This window comes from Harmonia axyridis, chromosome 6 (genome assembly GCF_914767665.1).
Source record: "Harmonia axyridis chromosome 6, icHarAxyr1.1, whole genome shotgun sequence".
Taxonomy (NCBI): domain Eukaryota; kingdom Metazoa; phylum Arthropoda; class Insecta; order Coleoptera; family Coccinellidae; genus Harmonia; species Harmonia axyridis.
Window position 1 is genome coordinate 1,644,662 of NC_059506.1, and position 24,040 is coordinate 1,668,701.

A 24,040-nucleotide genomic window follows, 5' to 3' on the forward strand; every position below is an offset into this window, starting at 1 on the left:
CTGTTAGGAAAATCCTATCATTACATTTGAAATTTCAGAGAAAAATGAACAAAACAATGAACTTCTGACTCAGCGCTCCCTATTGGAAGCAGCTGAATCAAATTCATCATGAGTATATTTTTTCCTTAATCAACAAGATGTTGTCTCTCAAATAAGATCTAATTTGCTCAAAAATGTTGAGCCAAACTGAAGTTACAGACATTTCAATCAGTCAGATTTCTATCTTTCCCCCACCCTTATTTGATGTCGCAAAATCGAAAGTGACAATTCAAACAAATAGAGAATTTTCCAAGGTTTACAGTGATGATATTTTTTTTCCAACTTAATATGAAAATTTTTCGAGTAAAATGCATTTTTCTACTCGACGATAGCTATTACGCCCCCTAGCGGTGGAGGTATGAACTTCAAAATAATTTCCAGTGTTTTCTTTTGTTTACTTTAGTGGTAAAATTTTTTACCGCAAGTCTCTACGATGAGTGGATCCTGAGATATAGCCGCTTACCTCGCTTATTTGCCCACCCTGTACGAGTAGAATAAACTATTTCTTATAATTCACTGAATTTGTACTGAAAGAAATGGAATATTTCTCTAAATATCGTTCAACGATTTTTGCATTGAGAATTGTTGCTTAGTAAAACTGTTTTCTGTATTACAAATTTGACAGATAATAGATAAATCCGTGACAGGAGAGTTGCGAGTACCAACATATAAGAATGAAATATAATGAACTTGAGATATTTCCGCATGATTTTGTTGTTGGTACAAGGTATGGCAGAATGAAAGGATTTGCCAGATTCAACGCCCTGTATAGTGATATATTGGAATCTGTAAGAAATGTTCGAAAAAAGCAGAAATCTTTCAATCGTTACATATTTCACTCAGTATACATTTTAGAGTCCCGCACGTCAATCAACTTATTGAAAATTTCACCAAAAATTTTCTTCAGTACATTGAAATCAAATTGAAAAATTTTTGTTTTACTGATTGAATATTTGTATTTCCTGATATTCTTACAATTATCTTGAGTATTTTCCAGGAAAACATGAATTAATTGATCTGATTAATTGATCTGATTTGTTTTCCTTTACGATTTCGTGCCAACCAATTGCGATTAATTTACTCAAAATAAGCAACAATTAATGAACTAAACACAAATAAATGAACAAATAAAACATTCGAAATGGATCACAGAAGTTACTCGAAAATTCCATTATTTTGCTCGTTACACATTCTTGACCTTTTAAAATTATGTCGAATAACTTTTCTAACATTTCTGGATTATTACAGATCTTATTACAGGCAACTCCGATACGTTGTAAGCAGTGCCGTATCTAGGGCGTGGCAAAGGTGGTACTTGCCACGGGCGCAAGGTCTGCAGGGGCGCCCAAAAATATCAAGTCAAAAAATATTGGAGCACCAGACATAATAATTTGAAAGATCACAACTCGGTTTTAATGTATACGCCTCGCAACGAGCAACGCCGAGGAATCTGGAAACCAAGGACGGAGATCTTTCTTTTTTCTTTGGTTGGGGGGGGAGGGTGGTTCTCGAAAATAAAACAACGTTTACTCATATCTGTAATGTGAGAAAAAGAGGTTTGATAACGAAGTTGGAACTTAATTACTCAAAAAAAAATTTTTTATCACCAATTCGATTGTTCTCACCTTATACTGATGGGTTTTCCTGAAACGGAATTACGAAGGAAAATATTCCTTGGATAATGAAATACCCTGTATATGAATCTTCAACAACTCAACATCATTATAACTCCTTGAATTGTTTGGACAGCCAACTTTTTTTTTCACATTGTTATGACTGCGTGAGACCTTATTGAATCATTTACAAAACTTCAGTTTTCCAAATTTTTTTGTTCGCGTAAAGTGGAATTTTATACGCTCTCATAGAAAAAGGTTTTTCAAACAGAAGGGATTCAAAAGAATTATTCACCATACTCCCTAATCAAAATAGCATAACTTAGATACAATCTTTAACCTCATTAGTCCATAATGTTACCAGAGGTATCCATAAAATTATCTGATTAATATACTTGATATGTGATAGCGCCTCTGAAGGGTTTTATCGGCCTGAAAAGAAGAAGAATGAGTAGCAACCAACATTCCAATCAGGAATTCTTCAGGTAGTTAATGAGCAAGTTTACAACTGAGCAAACACTAGTAAAATAGAAAGTGGATTGTTTAGGAAATTATTAGTTGTATTAGGGATTGGACATTAAGGTAAAATATTGAAAGATGCACTAAGTGGCTCTGTCAATGTTTGACCAACTTCACAAGAGTGCCCGGTATTTACAGTTAGTTCAAATTTAACACCTATTTATGGAACTGAATCTTTTGTAAATATTGGTTGGTTTGTTATTGTAGAAAAAAAGTGTTGGCTTCAAAGTTTTATGTTTCAAATCACATTCTTTTAGTTTGTCGGAAAATGAACCTTGAATATGATTTTTTGAGGAGGAACTCGGACAAATAGAAGTTCTTCTGCGAAAATTGAGGCCTACGTCATACATATAGACCAATTTCTGACTCCGTCGAGTCTTGTTTTAGTGATGTGTTTAACATGGAACTAAGAAATTACTATTTCCCTAACAAATTCAAAAAATTTACATCACTAATAGAAGTGAGTGAAGGATTTTCCAATAAGAGCTTTATCTTTGAATAGCCTGCTACATGGGCAGCTGTCATTTTTAGGCATTTGACATGTAAAAACTGAGCCATAAATAAAAATGAAACGAAACACGCTTCGAAAACGTTTTGAAATTGCTTCAATTCACTACAAAATGAGAAAAGTACGAAATTCGAAATACTGAAGCACTTCTGAGTCGTCCTAAAACACTTTCTAGGCCTGTATTACCTACACCAAACTAAGCTTGAGGACTTGGTTCTTGAGAGTGTTTTAAACCACGTGATCTGCCAAAGTTTAACATCTCCTTTTTCCTTTGCGTTTTTGAGGTCCCATCACCATTCAGAATGAGTGAAGCAATCTCTGAAATTCCACGTGAAAGAGAAGGTCTATATCAGTGCTCCACAATAAATTCGAAATCTTGAAGATGGGATTCGTGAAGTTATCGAGGACATATAGCCACAAATGTGCGAATTGGTCATGACAAATTTCATAAAACGAACATGGTGCTGCAACCGTAGCCGTAGTGTTCATTTGGCTGATATCGTTTTCCATCAATAATAACCGTATAACATCATGATGAAACCTCTAATTGGAAAATCCTTTGTATAGGGTGTATATAACTTTAAGTTGGCATTACTGTTCTAGATGGCGACCGATTTAACAGCTGTCAAGTGGTTTATTTTCAGTTTGATTTGGCAATTTATCATGAATAGACTCACGCCTGAAAAATGCTTGCAAATAGTGCAATTTTATTTCGAAAATAATGGTTCTGTGCGGAATACGTATCGCGATTTTCATAAGCGAATTTTGTTTAGCGATGAAGCGCACTTCTGGTTGAATGGCTACGTCAACAAACAAAACTGTCGCGTTTGGACTGAAGCTGATCCTCAAGTGTATGTCGAAACACCGTTACATTTAGAAAAACTGACTGTTTGGTGCGCTTTATGGGCTGGTGGAATCATTGGTCCGTACTTCTTCAAAAACGATGATGGCTAGAACGTTACAGTCAATGGTGATCGGTATAGAGCCATGATTACTAACTTTTTCATTCCTGAATTGAACAACCATGATGTCCAGGAGCTGTGGTTCCAACAAGACGGCGCAACATGTCACACAGCTCGTGCCACAATCGATTTATTGAAAGACATGTTTGGTGACCGCCTAATTTCACGTTTTGGACCTGTGAATTGGCCTCCAAGATCTTGTGATTTAACACCGCTAGACTATTTTCTGTGGGGCTATGTAAAGTCATTGGTCTATGCGGATAAGCCACAAACCCTTGACCATTTGGAAGACAACATTCGCCGTGTTATTGCCGATATACGGCCACAAATGTTGGAAAAAGTCATCGAAAATTGGACGTCCAGATTGGACTACATCCTTGCCAGCCGTGGCGGTCATATGCCAGAAATCATATTGAAAATGTAATGCCACAAGATTATCTTGCGGATAAATAAAATTCATGTCAATCGAATAATCCATCGTTGTTTTATTGCAATTTGAAGTTCTATAGCTCTAAAAAAAACACCCTTTATATCAAGAAACATCATTACCATGTTTTGTTTTTTATTGAAACTATGAATAGCTTCAACTGCTATTCTACATATTTGTTGTACGGAGCTGTGTTTTTCTTTAAATCCATATTGATGAGGATCCCGCATTTTTGAGCAGCTACGTAGAGGTGTTCCCCCTTAACTCTATGTTTCCAGGTTTTTTTTGAAACTTGGTACTAAAAGGAAAAAAGTGATATGGCACTGATGGTGCCATCTTTGCCTCAGGACCGGAACTTATTAAGTGGTGTGTTATTTTCTTTGCTCTGCTCATTCACACAAGTAGCTTTATTTTTTAGAATTATATAAATATCATGGCATTTGTCAAAATTTTGATTCTAACAAATCCATGTCGATTTTCTCGGTAGGCAAAACACTCAAGTGACTAGGCACTCAAACATCTTTTACATAATGAATAGTTCATGCAAATAATATATAAAAATTCTCTGGATTTTACATATGAAATGCTGATCTTTCAGCCTATGTAATAAAATTGAGTAAAATCATAACTGATAATATGTAGGCCTCAAAGAAGCTGAAAAACTACTTCTCATTGACGATGAAACCGAAGATATGGTATCACTCTCTACTAATCTCTTCTTGAGAGCTGCAGCTTCCAGAACTAATCGCAGCATGATCTTCAATCGTTCATTTTCATGTCTCAAATGTTTACTCTCCGCTTTCAATTCTTTCATATCAACTATAATTTTGCTCTGAAGTTCCCAGAGATGGTTCAGTTTGTCCAAATGTGCTATGTCTGCATGGACTTCTGGAAAGGTTTCTGAATCTTTTCTTTCTTCTTCCTCATCCTCCTCTACCTCTGTGATTTTACTTGGGGTGGTGTAAAGACTAGACGAAGAGCTGATAGAAGGTTTAGCTTGAATTATCACTTTACTGAGTGTGCTCACATCTGGTTTATCACTCATTTGGCTTGTTGTTGATATTTTGGAAGCAAGAGAGACTGAAGTTTCTGGTCTTACTTTTCCAGAACGTCGTAGGAGTTTGGAAGGTGCTGAAGACCTCTTGGAAGATGATTTTTTGACGGGAAAAATTTTGCTTATGATTTTCTTGGTGTCTATCATTATCTTTGGACCCTGCAATATATAAAACATTTGAAGTGAATCTGTCTTCATTTATTCATCATGCGGAAACGTATTTCTTTCCGCACTTGTTAGAAAAAGCTATTATAGTCTAAGATCCCGATATAAAACGACCTTCACCGAGATGCTTATTTGATAAAACGTATTTTGTATTTAATTTAAAATGTCAATAAATATATCACATATGGGTTGCCTAACAAATTTTAGTCCAGACTAGGTTTAATTAATAACTAAAAATTTTTTTTTTTAAACATTTCACCGGTTTGATTATTAGATAAATTCTATACCAATCGAAAGTATGAAGCCCATAGAATGTGCAAAGGTTAGGTTGCCTATTTTTTTCCGGTCACAACTCTCGGGTAGCCAGGTATAAACAGGTAAATCTATACTAGCATTTTGCAACGGTATGATTATTGAATCAAAATCAATAAAATTAAAGATTATTTTATTATGAACACGGTGGAATAGGGTTGCCTGCGAAAAATCAGTCCCGAATCCCGGTTGTTGAATTCCAAAATGATGCACGCATATACCAGTCTATCGCTATCCTTTTCATTTCCAAGAACAAATAGCATGCACACTCTCTTTCTTTCACTGGACGGACTTCAAACAGCTGCTATGCTGTGTCCTCTTCTATCGCATGAGATGGTTGATTGGGACCTCTCAGTCGCACACATTCACTCGCAGCGATATTCAACTTTTTAAAATTCAACAACCGGGAGTCGGGACTGATTTTTCGCAGGCAACCCTATACCACCGTGTTCATAATAAAATAATCTTTAATTTTATTGATTTTGATTCAATAATCAGACCGTTGCAAATGCTAGTATAGATTTACCTGTTTATACCTGGCTACCCGAGAGTTGTGACCGGAAAAAATAGGCAACCTACGTTTGCACATTCTATGGGCTTCATACTTTCGATTGGTATAGAATTTATCTAATAATCAAACCGGTGAAATGTTTAAAAAAAAAAATTTTTTAATTATTAATTACTCTGGACTAAAATTTGTTAGGCAACCCATATGTGATATATTTATTGACATGTTAAATTAAATATAAAATACGTTTTATCAAATAAGCATCTCGGTGAAGGTCGTTTCATATCGGGATCCTATACTATTAGACATTCGAATTGAAAGAGTATATTGAGGAAAGAATTGTTATGAGACTGGGTGTTATTTTATTACTCACTTCAAAGTGAATTTGTCCAAAATCAATCATAGAAAATAGTTTAGTCCCTTCAAGAATGAAATCATCCAATAATTCTTCCTCTTTATCCTCCCATACATCCATAGAAGTTTCTTGAATTTGCGGCAAACCAAAGTAGGGATATTTCAAACCTATCTCCTTGTTAAGCCATTTGTTCAAAGTTTCATTTGGTGTTTCATACTTTCTACACGCTCTGTATAAAAAAAGACAGTGCTCGACTATTTTCAAGATTCTCACCAAGTGTGAAAGAGAATCATTAGAAGTCGTTGTTAGTGAAGTTATTTTTCTATTATCGCTGTCATTGTTCTTCTTTAAATTCTTTCTTTTTTTTATTAATTCTAAGTTCTTGTTCTTTTCTTCGATTTTCATGAGTTTGAGTTGCGTTTTTGAATCTTCCGTTGAGTTGTTGAAATGTTTTTTGAGTTGTTTTATGGAATCCTGAAACAAGAAAATGTAGCGTTGAATGCATCAAAAACACTATTAGTTTTTATTTCAGTGACAAAAGGATATACGGTGAATAGTATGTTATGTGATGATATCGGAGGGATTTAGACTGAACGTTCAATTTTGACAGAATAACATTATAAAGAACATTATGGTCAGTGATATTGTCGTGATAAAATCTTTTATCTTTAGCGAAAACAAAATCTTTCATCTTGAGTGTTTATGCCAAATTTTATGCCCGCCACTCACGAGGCATTTTCTCGAGCATCTGGAAGCCAGGCACCCAAGACCTTGCAGTCGGGCAGTCAAGTTCATTCTCTGATTTACAGTCGTGCAGCCGTGTCCCGAGCTGCTCGACCACGGGTGCCTCGTGAGTGGCCGCCTTTAATGCTCACAATGACATAATGAATCACATCTCATACAAGGTGATCCAACGAAAACTTAACACCTCTATTTTCCGACTTTAAAAATAAAATGTGGAAAATCGCTCGAATCTGTCAAGGGTGAACAAATTTTCCGCATTTTTCACAACCTTACATGATTTTGAATAGGGATGAGGGGGGTTGCCATACTTCATTTTAAAGATCGTATCGAGTACTATCTGACCCTAAAATTTTGCTTTATTATTGTCTGCATTAGTGTCTCAATACAAAAATTAGTAGATTGTAGACTCAAGGAAATTTCATTGCACCACAACCTGAAGGTCTATTGTGTCCCCGATCTGCGTTGCCTAGCGATGGCGAGGCATTCCGTCATCAGGTGATCTGGAGTTTCTTCCTCGTCTACTGCTTCCAGGGCGGTAATGCCCTACAGGGAATCCGGTGAGGAGGTGTAGCATATTCTTGCTAAGATCTAGATACTTCTTAGATCTCGTGGTATCGAAGTTTTGAAGAAACTTTCGGAAGTTATCCATCCCAAGAACTTTCCGCTAGAGTGTTGTTCTTTCGGGTTTTTCGTTCTCTTGAAACTCTTTCTTATAAAGGGTGTTTTTTTTAGAGCTATAGAACTTTAAATTGCAATAAAACAACGATGGATTATTCGATTGACATGAATTTTATTTATCCGCAAGATAATCTTGTGGCATTACATTCTAAATATGATTTCTGGCATATGACCGCCACGGCTGGCTCGGATGTAGTCCAATCTGGACGTCCAATTTTCGATTACTTTTTCCAACATTTGTGGCCGTATATCGGCAATAACACGGCGAATGTTGTCTTCCAAATGGTCAAGGGTTTGTGGCTTATCTGCATAGACCAATGAGTTTACATAGCCCCACAGAAAGAAGTCTAGCGGTGTTAAATCACAAGATTTTGGATGCCAATTCACAGGTCCAAAACGTGAAATTAGGCGGTCACCAAACGTGTCTTTCAATAAATCGATTGTGGCACGAGCTGTGTGACATGTTGCGCCGTCTTGTTGGAACCACAGCTCCTGGACATCATGGTTGTTCAATTCAGGAATGAAAAAGTTAGTAATCATGGCTCTATACCGATCACCATTGACTGTAACGTTCTGGCCATCATCGTTTTTGAAGAAGTACGGACCAATGATTCCACCAGCCCATAAAGCGCACCAACCAGTCAGTTTTTCTAGATGAGCAGTGTTTCGACATACACTTTAGGATTAGCTTCACTCCAAATGCGGCAGTTCTGTTTGTTGACGTAGCCATTCAACCAGAAGTGCGCTTCATCGCTAAACAAAATTCGATTATGAAAATCGGGAACAAAGGCAATCTCATTTTGGGCCCATTCGACGAATCTACGCCTTACTTGATGATCGTTTGGCTTCAACTCTTGCACGAGTTGGATTTTGTAAGCACGCAAACCAAGATCCTTCCGCAATATCTTCCATAAAGTGAATGGACACAGATCCAATTCCTGTGCTCTATGGCAGATAGACTCATTCGGGTCTTCCTCAATGCTACACTCTACAGCAGCAATAGCTTCTTCTATACGCACCGTACGGCGTCTCTGGGGATGCGAGTTATCAATAAGAGTAAACGTGGTTTGAAAACGTTCTATGGTTAATAGAATTAACTGCTCTGATGGACGATTTTGTCGACGATAAAATGGACGTAGTGCGCGATACGTATTCCGCACAGAACCATAATTTTGGAAATGAAATTGCACTATTTGCAAGCGTTGTTCAAGCGTGAGTCTATTCATGATGAATTGCCAAACCAAACTGCGAATAAATCACTTGAAAGCTGTTACATCGGTCGCAATCTTGAACAGTAATGCCAACTTAAAGTTATATACCTCGAAAAAAAACACCCTTCAGATACGTTTACCTATACCACAGAAAGGTTCTGAGCCAATGAAGATTAGTAGGCAGGTATTACATTTTTTTTTCCATGAATTCTTCGTTGCATTTTTATTTTCATCCCAATGAATTGTTTGATACAGTCTACTCAAACCATAATCCTAGCTGCCCCACATGTGCTTTGCAATTTATTCATTTTCTGATCCCTAAATGCAGTACACCTTCGGCTATTCCTACCAAGCGAAGATTCCTCTTACCTCCAAGCGCATTATGCGCTCCTGGTTGTCCGAGATCTCTGTGGCGCTCTCTGCGTCCAATTTGCGGAGTTCCGCCATGTGATGGCGTCTCGTATCAGTGCGTCTCACGTACTGACGGACAGAATGTGCGATGCGCTTCCACAGATTGGCGCAGGACGCTTCGCGACTGGTGATCATGTGACGGAGAGATTCCTCGTTCTGAAACAAGATAGAAGATATATATACTGCTCTCCAAAAGTTAGGGAACTCTGAATTTCTCACACTTATATAATATTCAAAAATGTGTTTAAGAACATAAAACACATGGACAGTTTTTGTGGTTTTTTCTTACTTTACTATACGACTTAAAATAATGATTTCAAAAGAAAAAATATATAGCGTGCCAAAAAAGTAACGTAATCCGTCAATAATTCTTGTACGAAGAATTATTTAGGAAAATCCTCGCATCCGTAGATTTTTGATTTCAAAAGCAATTTATCGTTTGATGTTCTAATGTTCATGTAGGTACGAGAGTATAATAAAAGTAGGTAAATCGTATGCTTTTTTGAATTTGATATTTCTCACCCCCTATTTAATGCACCCTTTACTTTATTGTTTCAAATGAGAATATGTATATGGATATTGTGATACATCAAATGAAAGGTAATTCGATTACCTACCCAACGGTGCAAATGAAAGGAAAATCAGTTGCGCCGTTTTTTTTTTATTGAAACATTAATAATAATCAATTAGGTATGGTTACTCGCTTCTTGAAATCGATGAGTTACTTATTCAAGGATGGAAAATAATTTTTATTCATTAAATGTTCGAATTGGGGTCCGTTGACTGCTTGACAAATTTATTATTTAAGGAATAAGAATCTGACACCACCAATCACAAATTGTAAATTGTGTAATAAAAATAGCTTAACAAATTCTTTTTTCCGTCACACCACTCAATGTGGTGTCCTTTCATTTGATATATCACAATCCATATATTCCTATTTGAAAAAAATTGTAGAGGGATGTGGAGCGTAAATTCAAAAAAGCTAAGGAAAACCTGCTTCTGAAATCAAAAACGCATGGATTCGTGGATTTCCCTTAATAATAATTAGAAAAAGAATAATGGTCTGATTGCAATGACTCTTCAATCACAAATTGTAAATTATTTACCAATTTTTTATTAAAAACGGCACAACCAAATCTACTTTGAGCCACATCGCTAAATAGGTAATCAAATTACCTTTCATTTGATGTAACGCAATCCAAATATTACCATCTCAAAGTGGAGGGGTACGGGGTGTAGAGGGTGAGAAATATCAAATTCAAAAAAGAACAGGCTTTTGAAATTAAAAATCGACAGGTGTAAGGATTTTCCTTAATAATTCGTCGTACAAAAATTATTGACGAGTTACGTTACGTTTTTGGCACGCTGTATATTAGTTTTGTCCCAAGTTCCTAACTTTTGAAGAGCAGTATATTATTTATTATACATGGATAATGTTCCTCCATTGGAGCTCTATTATGGTTGGGTGCTGAAATCTGAAATTATCGATGTTTTTATTGACAAAGTAACATAAGGCTCTATTAGAAGTACCAAAAAATGTAAAGTACCAAACATATATCTTTTCTGTTTTTTATTATATTATGCAAAATGCATAAAGCATATGAAACAAATTAACCCATATGCTTGAAACTTTCCGTTTTTGAGATATTTCGATTTTTCATAAATTGAAGGGTCTTCCTAAAAACTTCGAAATGAACGAATTTATTTGAAGTAGATTTTGAAAGAGAATCCTAGAAGAATGGAGGTAAGTACTGATTCTTTTTTGATAATCAGTGAGAATTCTATTAGGTGTTCAAAATGATGACTCATTCAAATGTTATTATCGGGCTTATTCAAACTGAAGAGTCCAGGATTAATCCTGTAATCGACATTTTGGGGTAAATCAATTTTGAAGTGGTTTCTTCAGATTTTTAGGAGTAAATCCGACGACGAACTCAGTTTTGTGGAAAACCCCCTGTCATTTCAGTAAAAAACAATCAATTGAATATTATCTATTGCGAAAAACCCCCGTCATTAGCAGCGCGTGTGGGGAAGAACCCTCCTCAATGCAATTTAAAAGGCTCCCCACCCAACAGCGTCGATAAAAAATGTTTGTAATAATTGACTGTGTAACAATTGTGCAAAGAAAAATTTTGTGTTGAGAAACACTCATTTTGTGGTTATTGAAGTACATTTTTAGATTATTTGAAATATTATTTCTCTCCATTGTTTGGTTTAGGGGTACAAAGTGCTAAAATTCGCATTCAAATCTTAAAAATTTTTATAAAATATCATTTTTTGGAACATGGTTATCAAAGAATTATTTTGTGGCATAATTCAAATACAACATTTTTTGAATTTTTTTAAATCGTGTTTGAAATTTTCGTAAGTTGTTGAATTTTGAAAATAATTTTTCTCGAAGTCGGCTGTATTTTATTTGTTTTTCATTATATTCTATTAATTCTCTACCACATGAAATAATGAGCCTAATATAAACGTATGAATTAGTCAACAATGAATTGTCTTATTTTGAATGAATTCTCGATGATTATCAAAAAGTCAGTATGTACTCACCCCCATTCTTCAGGGATTCACTTTTGAAATTTCATTGAAATAAATTCAGTCATTTCGAAGTTATTTGATTTGTCCGAAGACTTAATTAATTTATAAAAAAGCTTATGGAACGTCGAGCAAACTTGGGTTCATTTATTTCATATATTAATCTGAAAATTCAATAATATTAGAATGTTCTAGAAGAAAAACCATATGATTCGCCGCTATTTCCGAGCATTTTGAAAGAGTATCTCTAATGGAGCCTTATGATACTGTGTTGACAAAAAATTAGAGAGGCAGAGAGGTAGAGAGGCAAACCGTGATCGTTAAGGTTGTAACATTTTATAAAATAACGATAAATTACTATTATTTTATACTTTTCAATAGTGTAGTTTGATGAATTGGAGGAACAAAATTCTATAATTTTTTTTTTGCTTCCAGGGGGGCTGCTTTCCCTCTGCCCCTCGCTGGGTACGCCCATGATTGAACCCACTAAAAACAGACGGTTCGAGTTTGTGATTCAGGGTTTGGAAAGGTAAAAAATTGGCCTTTGCCATATCATAATCATAAATACTGTGGTATTAGGATTAAATTTGTTGAATTAAATTGAAACCATTATATAAAATTAGCAATACTCAATTATTGCATTTCCTGAAAGGAATCAAAAAAAATTATGATGAACTTGCAACAATTTCATTGATTGTCACTACTGTCTATGATATAGGTATAAATAGATTCCCTATTGAAAGAGGAATGACAAATTGGTTAATTTATTTCTGTTACTATTATTCGGATTCGAAATTGGTTCATTTCGATAATTAATTTCATATCCTCCTATTACAATAACAAGTAATTTCCGATCCAATAACATAAAAAGAACGCAAGAGATATTTCATCCTCTTATAGTTAACTGTTAAAAATACGACAGAATCATGACAAAAATAATTCTACTTTTTCTGTTTTTCCTTATTGTTTATCATATAGAAGTGAGTTCATTTGTTAAAAAAATCCCCAATCATATTGTTTTGAAAAAAATATATTTCAAGGCACTCGAATGTGGCATGAGGAGCTTGGTTGACAACGATATGAAGAAAGCTATAACATCATGTTTAACTAAAAACAAGACTATGAAAGATATGTATGATTTTTCCAGTTCTCCAACTGAAGACAATGGAACTTCTACATTTGAACCTAAAAAAGAAACCAACAGAATGAATCAGAACAACTCTACATGTGAGTGTACAACCAAAACTGCTGATGCTCAAGCTGGAGGCTATTCCCAAATTTTATTTCTAAAATTGAACCGAAATTTGATACAGCCATATTTAGCTATATTTCTTCAATTCATCTGGAATTATTTCTTCTTTCCAGCGTCATCGCAAGAAACAAGAAACAGGAAAGCTAGATCTACTGCATCTATGAAATTTAACCGACAAGTTTCTGGAATGTCGACAACAACTCCACCCGAGATTGAGACAGAAGTTACAACTACAGAAAGTTTCCCACAGGAAGATAATTGCATTATTCAATGTATATTATCCAGGCTTGAGCTGGTGAGTATTTCGAATTGAGGCGATAAAACAAACTTTTTATTTTGAGTTCACTTTTTTCCGAACTAAACCATTAACATGTGTATAGTACAAATTTATGGCATCAGTTTTTATTCAGCAAGCTGAACAAAAACATTAAAGAAAAAACTGTTGACAAACGAGAATGTTTACGAACACTTAGATGTTGCCTCATTTTTACTGGACATTCCCTCTTTTTATTTCTTGGGATTTCTGCGATTTCTTGATTTTGAGAGGAATAGCAAAAACAGCACTTCATATGGTATAATTGTTGTTCGAGAATCGAGAAATTTATGTTTTGAATCGCAAATCTCCTAAAGCTAATTTCAATTGATGAAATGAACCAACAGTTCACATAAATCCTATGAATAAATGAATTGTATTGATGAATTAATTTATCAATTTTCCAACAATGAACAGAAAAATGAATAATACACTGCGCAAAAAAATTAACGCACATTATGAAAATCTCAATTTTAATGAAAGTTAACTCTACATTGAATTTATAACTTATTTTTATGTCCTCTCGGGAAGGTTTTGAACGAAACAAGACACATTAAATGGAAGAAAAATTCAGGATTTCACCGAATCTTATGTGGAAGAAGAGAAATAAACAATTTTCAAAATACTGGAATGCTGATAAGTGATTTAATACTTGGTATTTACACCCCTTGCATTAATTACAGCACGGCAACGACGGTTCATATTCAAAATGAGTGATCTTAAAATGTTCTGATCTAATCCTTCCCACATGTCTCTGAGTTGGATTCCTAAGTCATTAAGAGTATCTGGATGATTTTCTGAACTTCTCAGCCTTTTATTGAGGTTGTCCCAAACCTGCTCAATCGGATTGAGATCTGGACTTCTTGCTGGCCATTCCATTCGAGAGATTTCAACCTCTTCAAGGTACTCCTGAACGATGCGCGCACGATGGGGTCTGGCATTATCGTTCATAAAAATGAAATTTTCACCAATGTATGGGGCAAATGGTACTACATGCTCTTCAAGAATGTTCCTTATATACCTATCAGCATTCATAGCTTCATTATCAACGACCACTAGGTCTGTGCGAGCAGTCAAAGATATTCCACCCCATACCATAATCGATCCTCTGGAAATTGCACTGAGCATATCTTTCATGTGGACGTCTGTATACAAGGGAACGTCGATCACAATGGTAGAGGCAGAATCTAGACTCATCTGTGAAGAGAACTCTTTCCCAATCAGCCTCATTCCAATGGATATGCTCTCTCGCAAAATCCAAACGCGCCCTGCTGGGGTAAGAGCTGGGCCTCTTGCCGCGACACGAGGCCTTAAATCATATTCTCTGAGGCGATTTCTTATTGTCTGAGTGCTAATTTGCACCTCATGAGTTTGCTCAAGCTGATTTTGAAGGAGGCGAGCGGTTGCAAACCGTTGTCTCAACGAAGAAACTCTCAAGTAACGTTCTTGAATGGCAGTTGTTACCCGTCGCCTACCCTGTCCTGGTCTTCGGACATTCATACCTGTCTATCTGAATCGCTGCAACATTCTGGACACACTTGTATGGGAAACTCCAAACCTTTCCGAAATCATTGTGTTATTCCTCTTGGGTCAAATTGCGTGTTTCGCGTTGCATAGCGATCGAGTGTAGAAAATCAAACGAAAGAAAAACTATTGATCACTAGAATTGATCGAGAACAACTGATTTCAGAATGGAGCCAATACATTCAAAATCTGATAATCTCATCTTTTTTTATTCCTGCTGAGAAAAAACATCTGTATTGAAGAAAAACGTTGAAAGTGGATAACATATACATGCATAATTTTGATAAAAATAATTATCATTGAGAACACCTTCAGTTGTAGAATAAATTTGAGATTTCCATAATGTGCTCCAATTTTTTTGCGCAGTGTATAACAGAAAGTCGTAAATCATATTTATGAATTGTTTTCATTGAATCAAGGAACACCTTGAGCATAATAATATAAATATATTACCAATGAAATGTGCATTATTACAATGTTCGATTCCTTATTCGAACGGAAATGTATCAATATTTTATTACTATTCACTGGAATAGTCTGAATTATATAATGTACGACTGTATACATCATTCTATGAACGAAGTTATTCTATCCATTGAATATTTCATCGAAACAATGAACATGAACATACATTTCAGAATTTATGAACAGGGATTCATAATATCAATGAATACAATAAAATTCAAATGTCAACCAAAAAAAGTTGTAGATCTAGTTATGTTATTTTCAATGATGAATTGAGGGGGAAATAATGATTTTCTACCAAAAAACAGTCCTGTAATTTATAAATGATTTCTTTTATAGACCAATCAGAAAGGATTTCCCGAGCAGGAGAAAATAACAAACATATTAACGAAAAATGCAAAAGGAAGGGAATTTATCGATTTTTTGAGAGATTCAACAGAGAACTGCTTCCAAAAAATTAAGGAAGGTAAGCTGTCATGAGTTTATTACTTTCGGATCCTTTATAATGGAGAAAAGCGGACTACTCTTTGGGTAAGAATTGAGCAAGCACATCAATTGTGACATAGCAAGACATTTTTGAATGATGAATGATGTCCTCTATCTTGCCAAGGCAAGGAAGTCTTTAGAATTGAAATAAGATAATAATTTGACATCTGTTGACATTTGACAAGTAGAAACTACGCCTTAACTAAAAATAGAACGATATACGCTTAAACAACGAACTGAAATTGTTGAAATTTTGTACAAAAATGGTGAAAATTTTGCAGTCACAGTTCGCCAAACTAAAGCACTTTTGTTAGGGTTTTGTTTTTTAAGGGAAATTAGACTGCACAGGATGGAAAAAAAAATTGTGTATGAAGTGATTGTATTAATTGTTGGTTTTTCCATTTTAGTAAACCCTGAGGAAGAATAGAATCACTATTCGAAAGCTTGGTTAAATGATCTAGTTTTTTTTCTCCATCCTGTGCAGTCTAATTTGCCTTAAAAACAAAACCCTAATATAAAAAAAGACTGTTAAAAAACTATGATTAAAGCCTTGAAAATCCAGGTCCTCGTTAACAAAAAATTATGAATCGTTTGAATCCTCGTAACAACACCCTGTACATCGGAATTTTGAAAATCGGTTTTAATATTCGGAAAAACCACTAAAAACTAAACTGAGACCTGTACTTCAAATTTTCGCGAAGACAGTTTTACTGCACAAATTTTCAACGTAAAAGTGAAGTGACTTTTAACAATGAATCATCGAAAATATTGAATCCATAATAATTTCAAGATTACTTTGTGAGTCATTTCTACATTGGTTTTCCTTTTTATAGCTGTATACCATTTCAGTTTTTATTTTTGAGTTACTCTCTCAGTCTCTCGTCGTTTCTCATTACTGCACAAATTTTCAACGGAAACGTGAATTTTTTTAAGAATTTGGTTTGCTGGAAGTGGTTTAAAGTAACTTTTAGTGATTAATCTATGAGTTAGTTATTGAGATCATAGTCCACTTTTGTGTGTGAAGTCTATTGTTTCTTTCAGCAGAGCTTTTCACTACTGCGAATAATCATAAAATTTCGTATTCAATCAAGTAGGTTGACAACCATCACTTTGACAGAAGACCATTGTTGTTTAGAATAATTCAGATCAATTAATTATTTTGTTATTATATTTTTTGTTCATAATTGTTTCAAAATATACGATATCAACTTAATACAACTCAATTCTCAATAAATAAAAACTGAAATGGTATTCAGCTATAAAAAGGAAAACCAATGTAAAAATGAATTACAAAGTAATCTTGAAACAATTATGGATTCAATATTTTTGATAATTCATTGTTAAAAGTCACTTCAAACCACTTTCAGGTATCTGAGGTATCCTAGTTCTTAAACTTCGCTTTTACGTTGAAAATGTTTGCAGTAAGTAAATGTCTGCGCGAAAATTTGAAGTACACGCCTCAGTTTAGTTTTTAGTGGTTCTTCCGAATATTAAAACCGATTTTCAAAATTCCGATGTACAGGGTGTTGTTACGAGGATTCAAACGATTCATAATTTTTTGTTAACCCGGACCTGGATTTTCAAGGCGGTTATTGCATACGTTTGGGCTCTCAATTAGGAACATATTTGGCAAATATGAAGAAAATATACCGGGTGGTTTGTTTGATACGGCCTCAGAAAGAATCGAGCAAAATTCATAAAACACCCTATATCTCGGCTACGAGGACAGTAAGACCCAATAAATGGGGTATCTCTAGAACCGCCTTGGTGCCACCTATGCACCTGTGAAGTATTTCCGTTTCCCAATGAAACACCCTGTATATGAAGCCCCTGAATAAGCGAACAATGTTCATATTGAATTTGAGGAGTGTTGAATCAGCTGAGAGATTTTCATAAATTTTCAAATCACGAATATTTTAACTCTGTTTTTTACAGATGCTTCGAACAATCCTTGTACTTTTTCCCTTGAATTGGTGAGATGCTTGGCAGATGAAGGGAAGTCCAATTGTGGAGATTGGCCAGTTGGAGATATCTCTTTGTTTGACTAATTATAAGGAATCATTTTTTAGGCTGATATGAAGGAATATTGTTATTGTTTTTAGATTATTTACTGATATTTATAGAAATATGGAAGTAAAAATATATTTATCTGAAAGATTAAATTCTCGTATATGATGAATCAAATCAGCACTTCAACCAGAATTTGTATAGAAAAAAGAATGATAAGAATATTGTGACCAGTGGCCACTGATTGTGACTCCCTGAAAACTAATTATAGTGATTATTTCGTATACTCACAGTTTTTATCATTTCGTAGCTTCTCTTCGTGTAATATTCATGATCTTCCCTGAATGCAATATCTGCATTTTTGTTTTGAGCGAATATGATAGTTTTTAAGTAGTCTTCGTTTTCCTTGGAACGTCTTTTGTATTCTTCCATGTTTAATAAATATAATTCAGTCATTTCGTATCTATCATCGTCGAATAAATTCTGCAATTCGGAGATCCAATTTTTATGGAAATCTGTGGAATATCAATATTTAAGTGTAATTGAAAAAAAATATCTAAAATTATATTAATTGTTCTGAATCATAGATACAGTGATAAACGCACCTGTGAAGTTTTCTATGTGTATACAGTGAGCTTTGAAATTATACGAATACTGAGCTTCAGCTTCTTGAAGTTCGATCATAAGATTATTGATGATCCTGTTTTTAAGTGTTAGTATGTAATCTAGCCATTCTTGCAAATACTTAATTTCTTCCCGCATTTCTTTCACTTTTATCTTGCGGAAAAATTGAAGCCAGTAGGTATTTATTTTTGCCAGATTCCGTCTACTGAAGGCTTGTTCTTTCTTCATTTTTTTCTGAAATAATTTTTTATTATATTTTTTTTATCGTTGAACTAAAGGGTGTTTTTTTCGAGGTATATAACTTTAAGTTGGCATTACTGTTCAAGATAGCGACCGATTTAACTGCTGTCAAGTGATTTATTCTCAGTTTGGTTTGGCAATTCATCATGGATACTCACGCCTGAACAACGCTTGCAAATAGTGCAATTTTATTTCGAAAATAATGGTTCTGTGCGGAATACGTATAATAGTCCATCAGAGCAGTTAATTCGATTAAACATGGAACGTTTTCGCACCACGTTTACTCTTATTGATAACTCGCATCCCCAGAGACGCCGTACGGTTCGTACAGAAGAAGCTATTGCTGCTGTAGAGCGTAGCATTGAGGAAGACCCGAATGAGTCTATCCGCCATCGAGCACAGGAATTGGATCTGTGTCCATCCACTTTATGGAAGATTTTGCGGAAGGATCTTGGTTTGCGTGCTTACAAAATCCAACTCGTGCAAGAATTGAAGCAAAACGATCATCAAGTAATTTTGTTTAGCGATGAAGCGCACTTCTGGTTGAATGGCTACGTCAACAAACAAAACTGCCGCATTTGGAGTGAAGCTAATCCTCAAGTGTATGTCAAAACACCGTTACATCCAGAAAAACTGACTGTTTGGTGCTCTTTATGGGCTGGTCGAATCATTGGTCCGTACTTCTTCAAAAACGATGATGGCCAGAACGTTACAGTCAATGGTGATCGGTATAGAGCCATGATTACTAACTTTTTCATTCCTGAATTGAACAACCATGATGTCCAGGAGTTGTGGTTCGAACAAGACGGCGCAACATGTCACACAGCTCGTGCCACAATCGATTTATTGAAAGACACGTTTGGTGACCGCCTAATTTCACGTTTTGGACCTGTGAATTGGCCTCCAAGATCTTGTGATTTAACACCGCTAGACTACTTTCTGTGGGACTATGCGAATAAACCACAAACCCTTGACCATTTGGAAGACAACATTCGCCGTGTTATTGCCGATATACGGCCACAAATGTTGGAAAAAGTCATCGAAAATTGGACGTCCAGATTGGACTACATCCGAGCCAGCCGTGGCGGTCATATGTCAGAAATCATATTTAAAATGTAATGCCACAAGATTATCTTGCGGATAAATAAAATTCATGTCAATCGAATAATCAATCCATCGTTGTTTTATTGCAATTTAAAATTCTATAGCTCTGAAAAAACACCCTTTATATTATAATCATTACAAAAAAGTAGGACTACAAGAAACACCCTGTATTTCGAAAAAAAAGCGTTTTCGGGCCTATATTTATATGACTTTTCATTTTTAAAATGATCCAAGGCATCTCTCATTTTCGTTTTTACCTGGAATTAAGGAACAACATGGCTAATACCTATCGAATAGATTACTCATTAGAAAAACTATAGATTCACTGAAAATAATTAGTACAGCTAACTTGAAATTTTAGGGTGCAAAATGGGACCCTTATCAATGGATTTTCCGATTTTGGATAATTGCCAGTTTTCGGAGAACTGTATCTTCTTGGTAGGTAAATAAAAACAAACTCATTTCATGCGTTGAAGTGAAATTCAATCAACTGGAATAATGAAGATGTTCTCTTCCATGTCCTGCTGTCCTAATACACGGACGAAACGTGGTAGGGTAAAACGAGCTCTATGTAGCAAGTTGTTGCGCAGGACAATTTTCGCTGCTTAAAATTGAAAGAAACTTTCGTCAAATTGTCACATCACAAGTTACAACCATAGAGTAAGTATATATATTTGTTCTGTGGTTACACAACTAACTTCGAAGCTTTCGCCTTTGGGAAGGAATGTACACGAGCATAATAATAGTAGGTAGTTGAATTTAGAGCGAAAGTTATGTTCATAGACTGCTGAAATATCTCGTTTTACCGTTGCTCAATTGGTCTGAGTATCAGGACAACAGGACATAGAAAAGGTTCTTGTAATTTAGACCAGGCAGCAGCCCAATGAAAAAATTGTCACCGGTTAATTTTTCTGAATTTTCCGTATTTTGTTGAATGACCACCGGAACAAATCATATGACTAGTTTTAGAGCTACAGGGTGTTGAAGTTGGAAAATGGTATTTTTTAAATTAAAATTTATCGTCGGAAAACATCTTGAATGAAACCCTTTTGCACGACAAATATTGCTTACCCAAAAGGTAATAACTTTAGACTGGTTTTTATTGAAAATTATACACTGGGCAAAAAAATTCAGGATTTCACCGAATCTTATGTGAAAGAAGAGAAATAAACAATTTTCTAAATACAGGAATGCTGATAAGTGATTTAAGATTTAATACTTGGTATTGCCACCCCTTGCGTTAATTACAGCTCGGCAACGACGGTTCATACTCAAAATGAGTGATCTTAAAATGTTCTGATCTAATCCTTCCCAGATTTCTCTGAGTTGGATTCCTAAGTCATTAAGAGTAGCTGGATGATTTTCTGAACTTCTCAGCCTTCTATTGAGGTTGTCCCAAACCTGCTCAATCGGATTGAAATCTGGACTTTTTGCTGGCCATTCCATTCGAGAGACTTCAACCTCTTCAAGGTACTCCTGAACGATGCGCGCACGATGGGGTCTGGCATTATCGTCCATAAAAATGAAATTTCACCAATGTATGGGGCAAATGGCACTACATGCTCTTCAAGAATGTTCCTAATATACCTATCAGCATTCATAGCTCCATTATCAATGACCACTAGGTCTGTGCGAACAGTCAAAGATATTCCACCCCATACCATAATCGATCCTCCCCCGAAACCAGTAGTATTCAGGAAATTGCACTGAGCATATCTTTCATGTGGACGTCTGTATACAAGGGAACGTCGATCACAATGGTAGAGACAGAATCTAGACTCATCTGTGAAGAGAACTCTTTCCCAATCAGCCTCTTCCCAATGGATATGCTCTCTCGCAAAATCCAAACGCGCCCTTCGGTGGGCTGGGGTAAGAGCTGGGCCTCTTGCCGCGACACGAGGCCTTGAATCATATTCTCTGAGGCGATTTCTTATTGTCTGAGTGCTAATTTGCACCCCATGAGTTTGCTCAAGCTGATTTTGAAGGAGGCGAGTGGTTGCAAACCGTTGTCTCAACGAAGAAACTCTCAAGTAACGTTCTTGAATGGCAGTTGTTACCCGTGGTCTACCCTGTCCTGGTCTTCGGACATCCATACCTGTCTCCCTGAATCACTGCAACATTCTGGACACACTTGTATGAGAAACTCCAAACCTTTCTGCAATTCTTGTGTATGTCCACCCTTCTTCTCGCAAAACTACCGCTTGGGCACATTTCTCTTGGGTCAAATTGCGTGTTTCGCGTTGCATAGCGATCGAGTGTAGAAAATCAAACGAAAGAAAAACTATTGATCACTAGAATTGATCGAGAACAACTGATTTCCGAATGGAGCCAATACATTCAAAATCTGATAATCTCATCTTGTTTTATTCCTACTGGGAAAAAACATATGTATTGAAGAAAAACGTTTGAAGTGGATAACATAAGCAGGCATAATTCTGATAAAAATAATTATCATTGAGAACACCTTCAGTTGTAGAATAAATTTGAGATTTCCATGATATGCGTTAATTTTTTTGCGCGGTGTAGTTAAATACAGGTCAAAATGAAGCTCGTTCGGTTCATTATTTACCATGTAATTGAAAAAGTCGACCGTGGAATTTTCCAAATTTTTGTCTTTACTCTTCGTTCGAGTAAACTTTTAAAATCTCAAACAGTACTGCCTTCACAGGGTAATATATTACGAAAGTTGTCAAAAAGTTGTATACAATGAAAATTTCATACAGAGTAATGTTGAGAAACACGTTGACGTTAACCTATTGTTATTTTATCATTGTACAATGAAAGACATTGTACAGGGTGTACCAATTTCGATGCTCACTGAGTGCATATAAAGAACTATGACTCAGAGAAAAAATTTTCAAGGATCCCCGATCTCTTTTTTGAAATAATTAGATATCAGAAAGCAGATCATAGATATCTTGATTCGTCACAAATGTTTCTTGAAAATTTGTATGAAAAAAATATAAAATATTACAACATGAGAAAAAATAGTTATTTATAATACAAGTGCAGAAGGCATTGATATTCTTCCACGAGTTCAAAATTCAAAAACGAGCCACGAAGTGGCGAGTTTTGGAATGAACGAGTGGTAGAATGAGCCTTCTGTACGAGTATTATACATTATTTTCTCTAATTCATTGCATTTTCATTGAAATTAATGAAATATTTCCATAAATATAATTTAGTGATTTTTGCATTGGAAAATGTTGGTTGGCAGAACTGATTTCTTTAAGGCAAATTGATGAATTGACAGATAAAGCCGTGGCGGAAAGTTCGGACTACCAACATAGAATAATAAAATATAACCATGAAAACTGTGCGTTTCTGATATATTCTCGCACGATTTTGTTCTACAAGATGTGGAAGAATGAACAGAATAACCACAGAATTAGAGAAACAAATATTTGACCAAATTCTTCATGATAGATGCGACCAAAAGCACAGTAAAATAAAAACTCGAAAATTCTCGAAACTTTATCAACCTATTTTTATTTTTTAGTTTTAGAGTGAGGACATTCATCCATATGAAGTTTTTTTCTTGAAATGAGTCCAAGAATTACCCCATTGAATATTGTTATGTCTCTTAAAAATATCCTGTATAAATAAAATAAAATTGTAGGAACTAAACACAAAAAGTATGATCTCTGTTTCTTACAATCATCCACGTTTTAACAAGCTGTTCTTTTCTCCTCTTCGCTTCTTCTTCTTGTTCAGCTTTATGCTGAAAATATCTTGCTCTTTCTTCATCAGACATCTTCAACAGCTTACTCGTTTTGGATTTCTTCTTTTTGCCACCCATCTTTTTGACTTCTTAATTTGTGCAACAAACACAAGCAAACTAACTACAATGAAGATTACTCATAGAACTTTTATTTACATCGAACCAAGTAGGTGATATCTTGTTAAGTCGATATCATGGAATCGTTGCCAAAGGAACCCGAATTCAGAAACAAATTATTGACGATTGAGCGGTTGCTA

The 24,040-nt window shown here is 35.3% G+C and overlaps 1 protein-coding gene across 1 annotated transcript; it reads right to left on the reverse strand.

The window, feature by feature from the left end:
* Positions 1–4,536: 4,536 nt before the first annotated feature.
* LOC123682294 (dynein regulatory complex subunit 2) lies at positions 4,537–24,001 on the reverse strand. The gene is made up of 6 exons (XM_045620844.1): positions 23,718–24,001; positions 18,700–18,952; positions 18,386–18,609; positions 9,465–9,662; positions 6,481–6,936; positions 4,537–5,281 (listed from the first exon to the last, which is right to left on the reverse strand). The coding sequence occupies exons 1-6, from the start codon at positions 23,859–23,861 to the stop codon at positions 4,691–4,693; spliced, it is 1,866 nt and encodes a 621-aa protein (XP_045476800.1). The 5' UTR covers positions 23,862–24,001; the 3' UTR covers positions 4,537–4,690.
* Positions 24,002–24,040: the final 39 nt, after the last annotated feature.

Coding starts and splice junctions, on each gene's coding strand:
- LOC123682294 (XM_045620844.1), bottom strand. CDS start 23,861: ATGGGTGGCAAAAAGAAGAAATCCAAAACGAGTAAGCTGTTGAAGATG. Junction 9,663..18,385: donor GCTACGAAATGATAAAAACT/GTGAGTATACGA, acceptor ATCTTGTTTCAG/AACGAGGAATCTCTCCGTCA. Junction 5,282..6,480: donor TTGGACAAATTCACTTTGAA/GTGAGTAATAAA, acceptor TATATATTGCAG/GGTCCAAAGATAATGATAGA.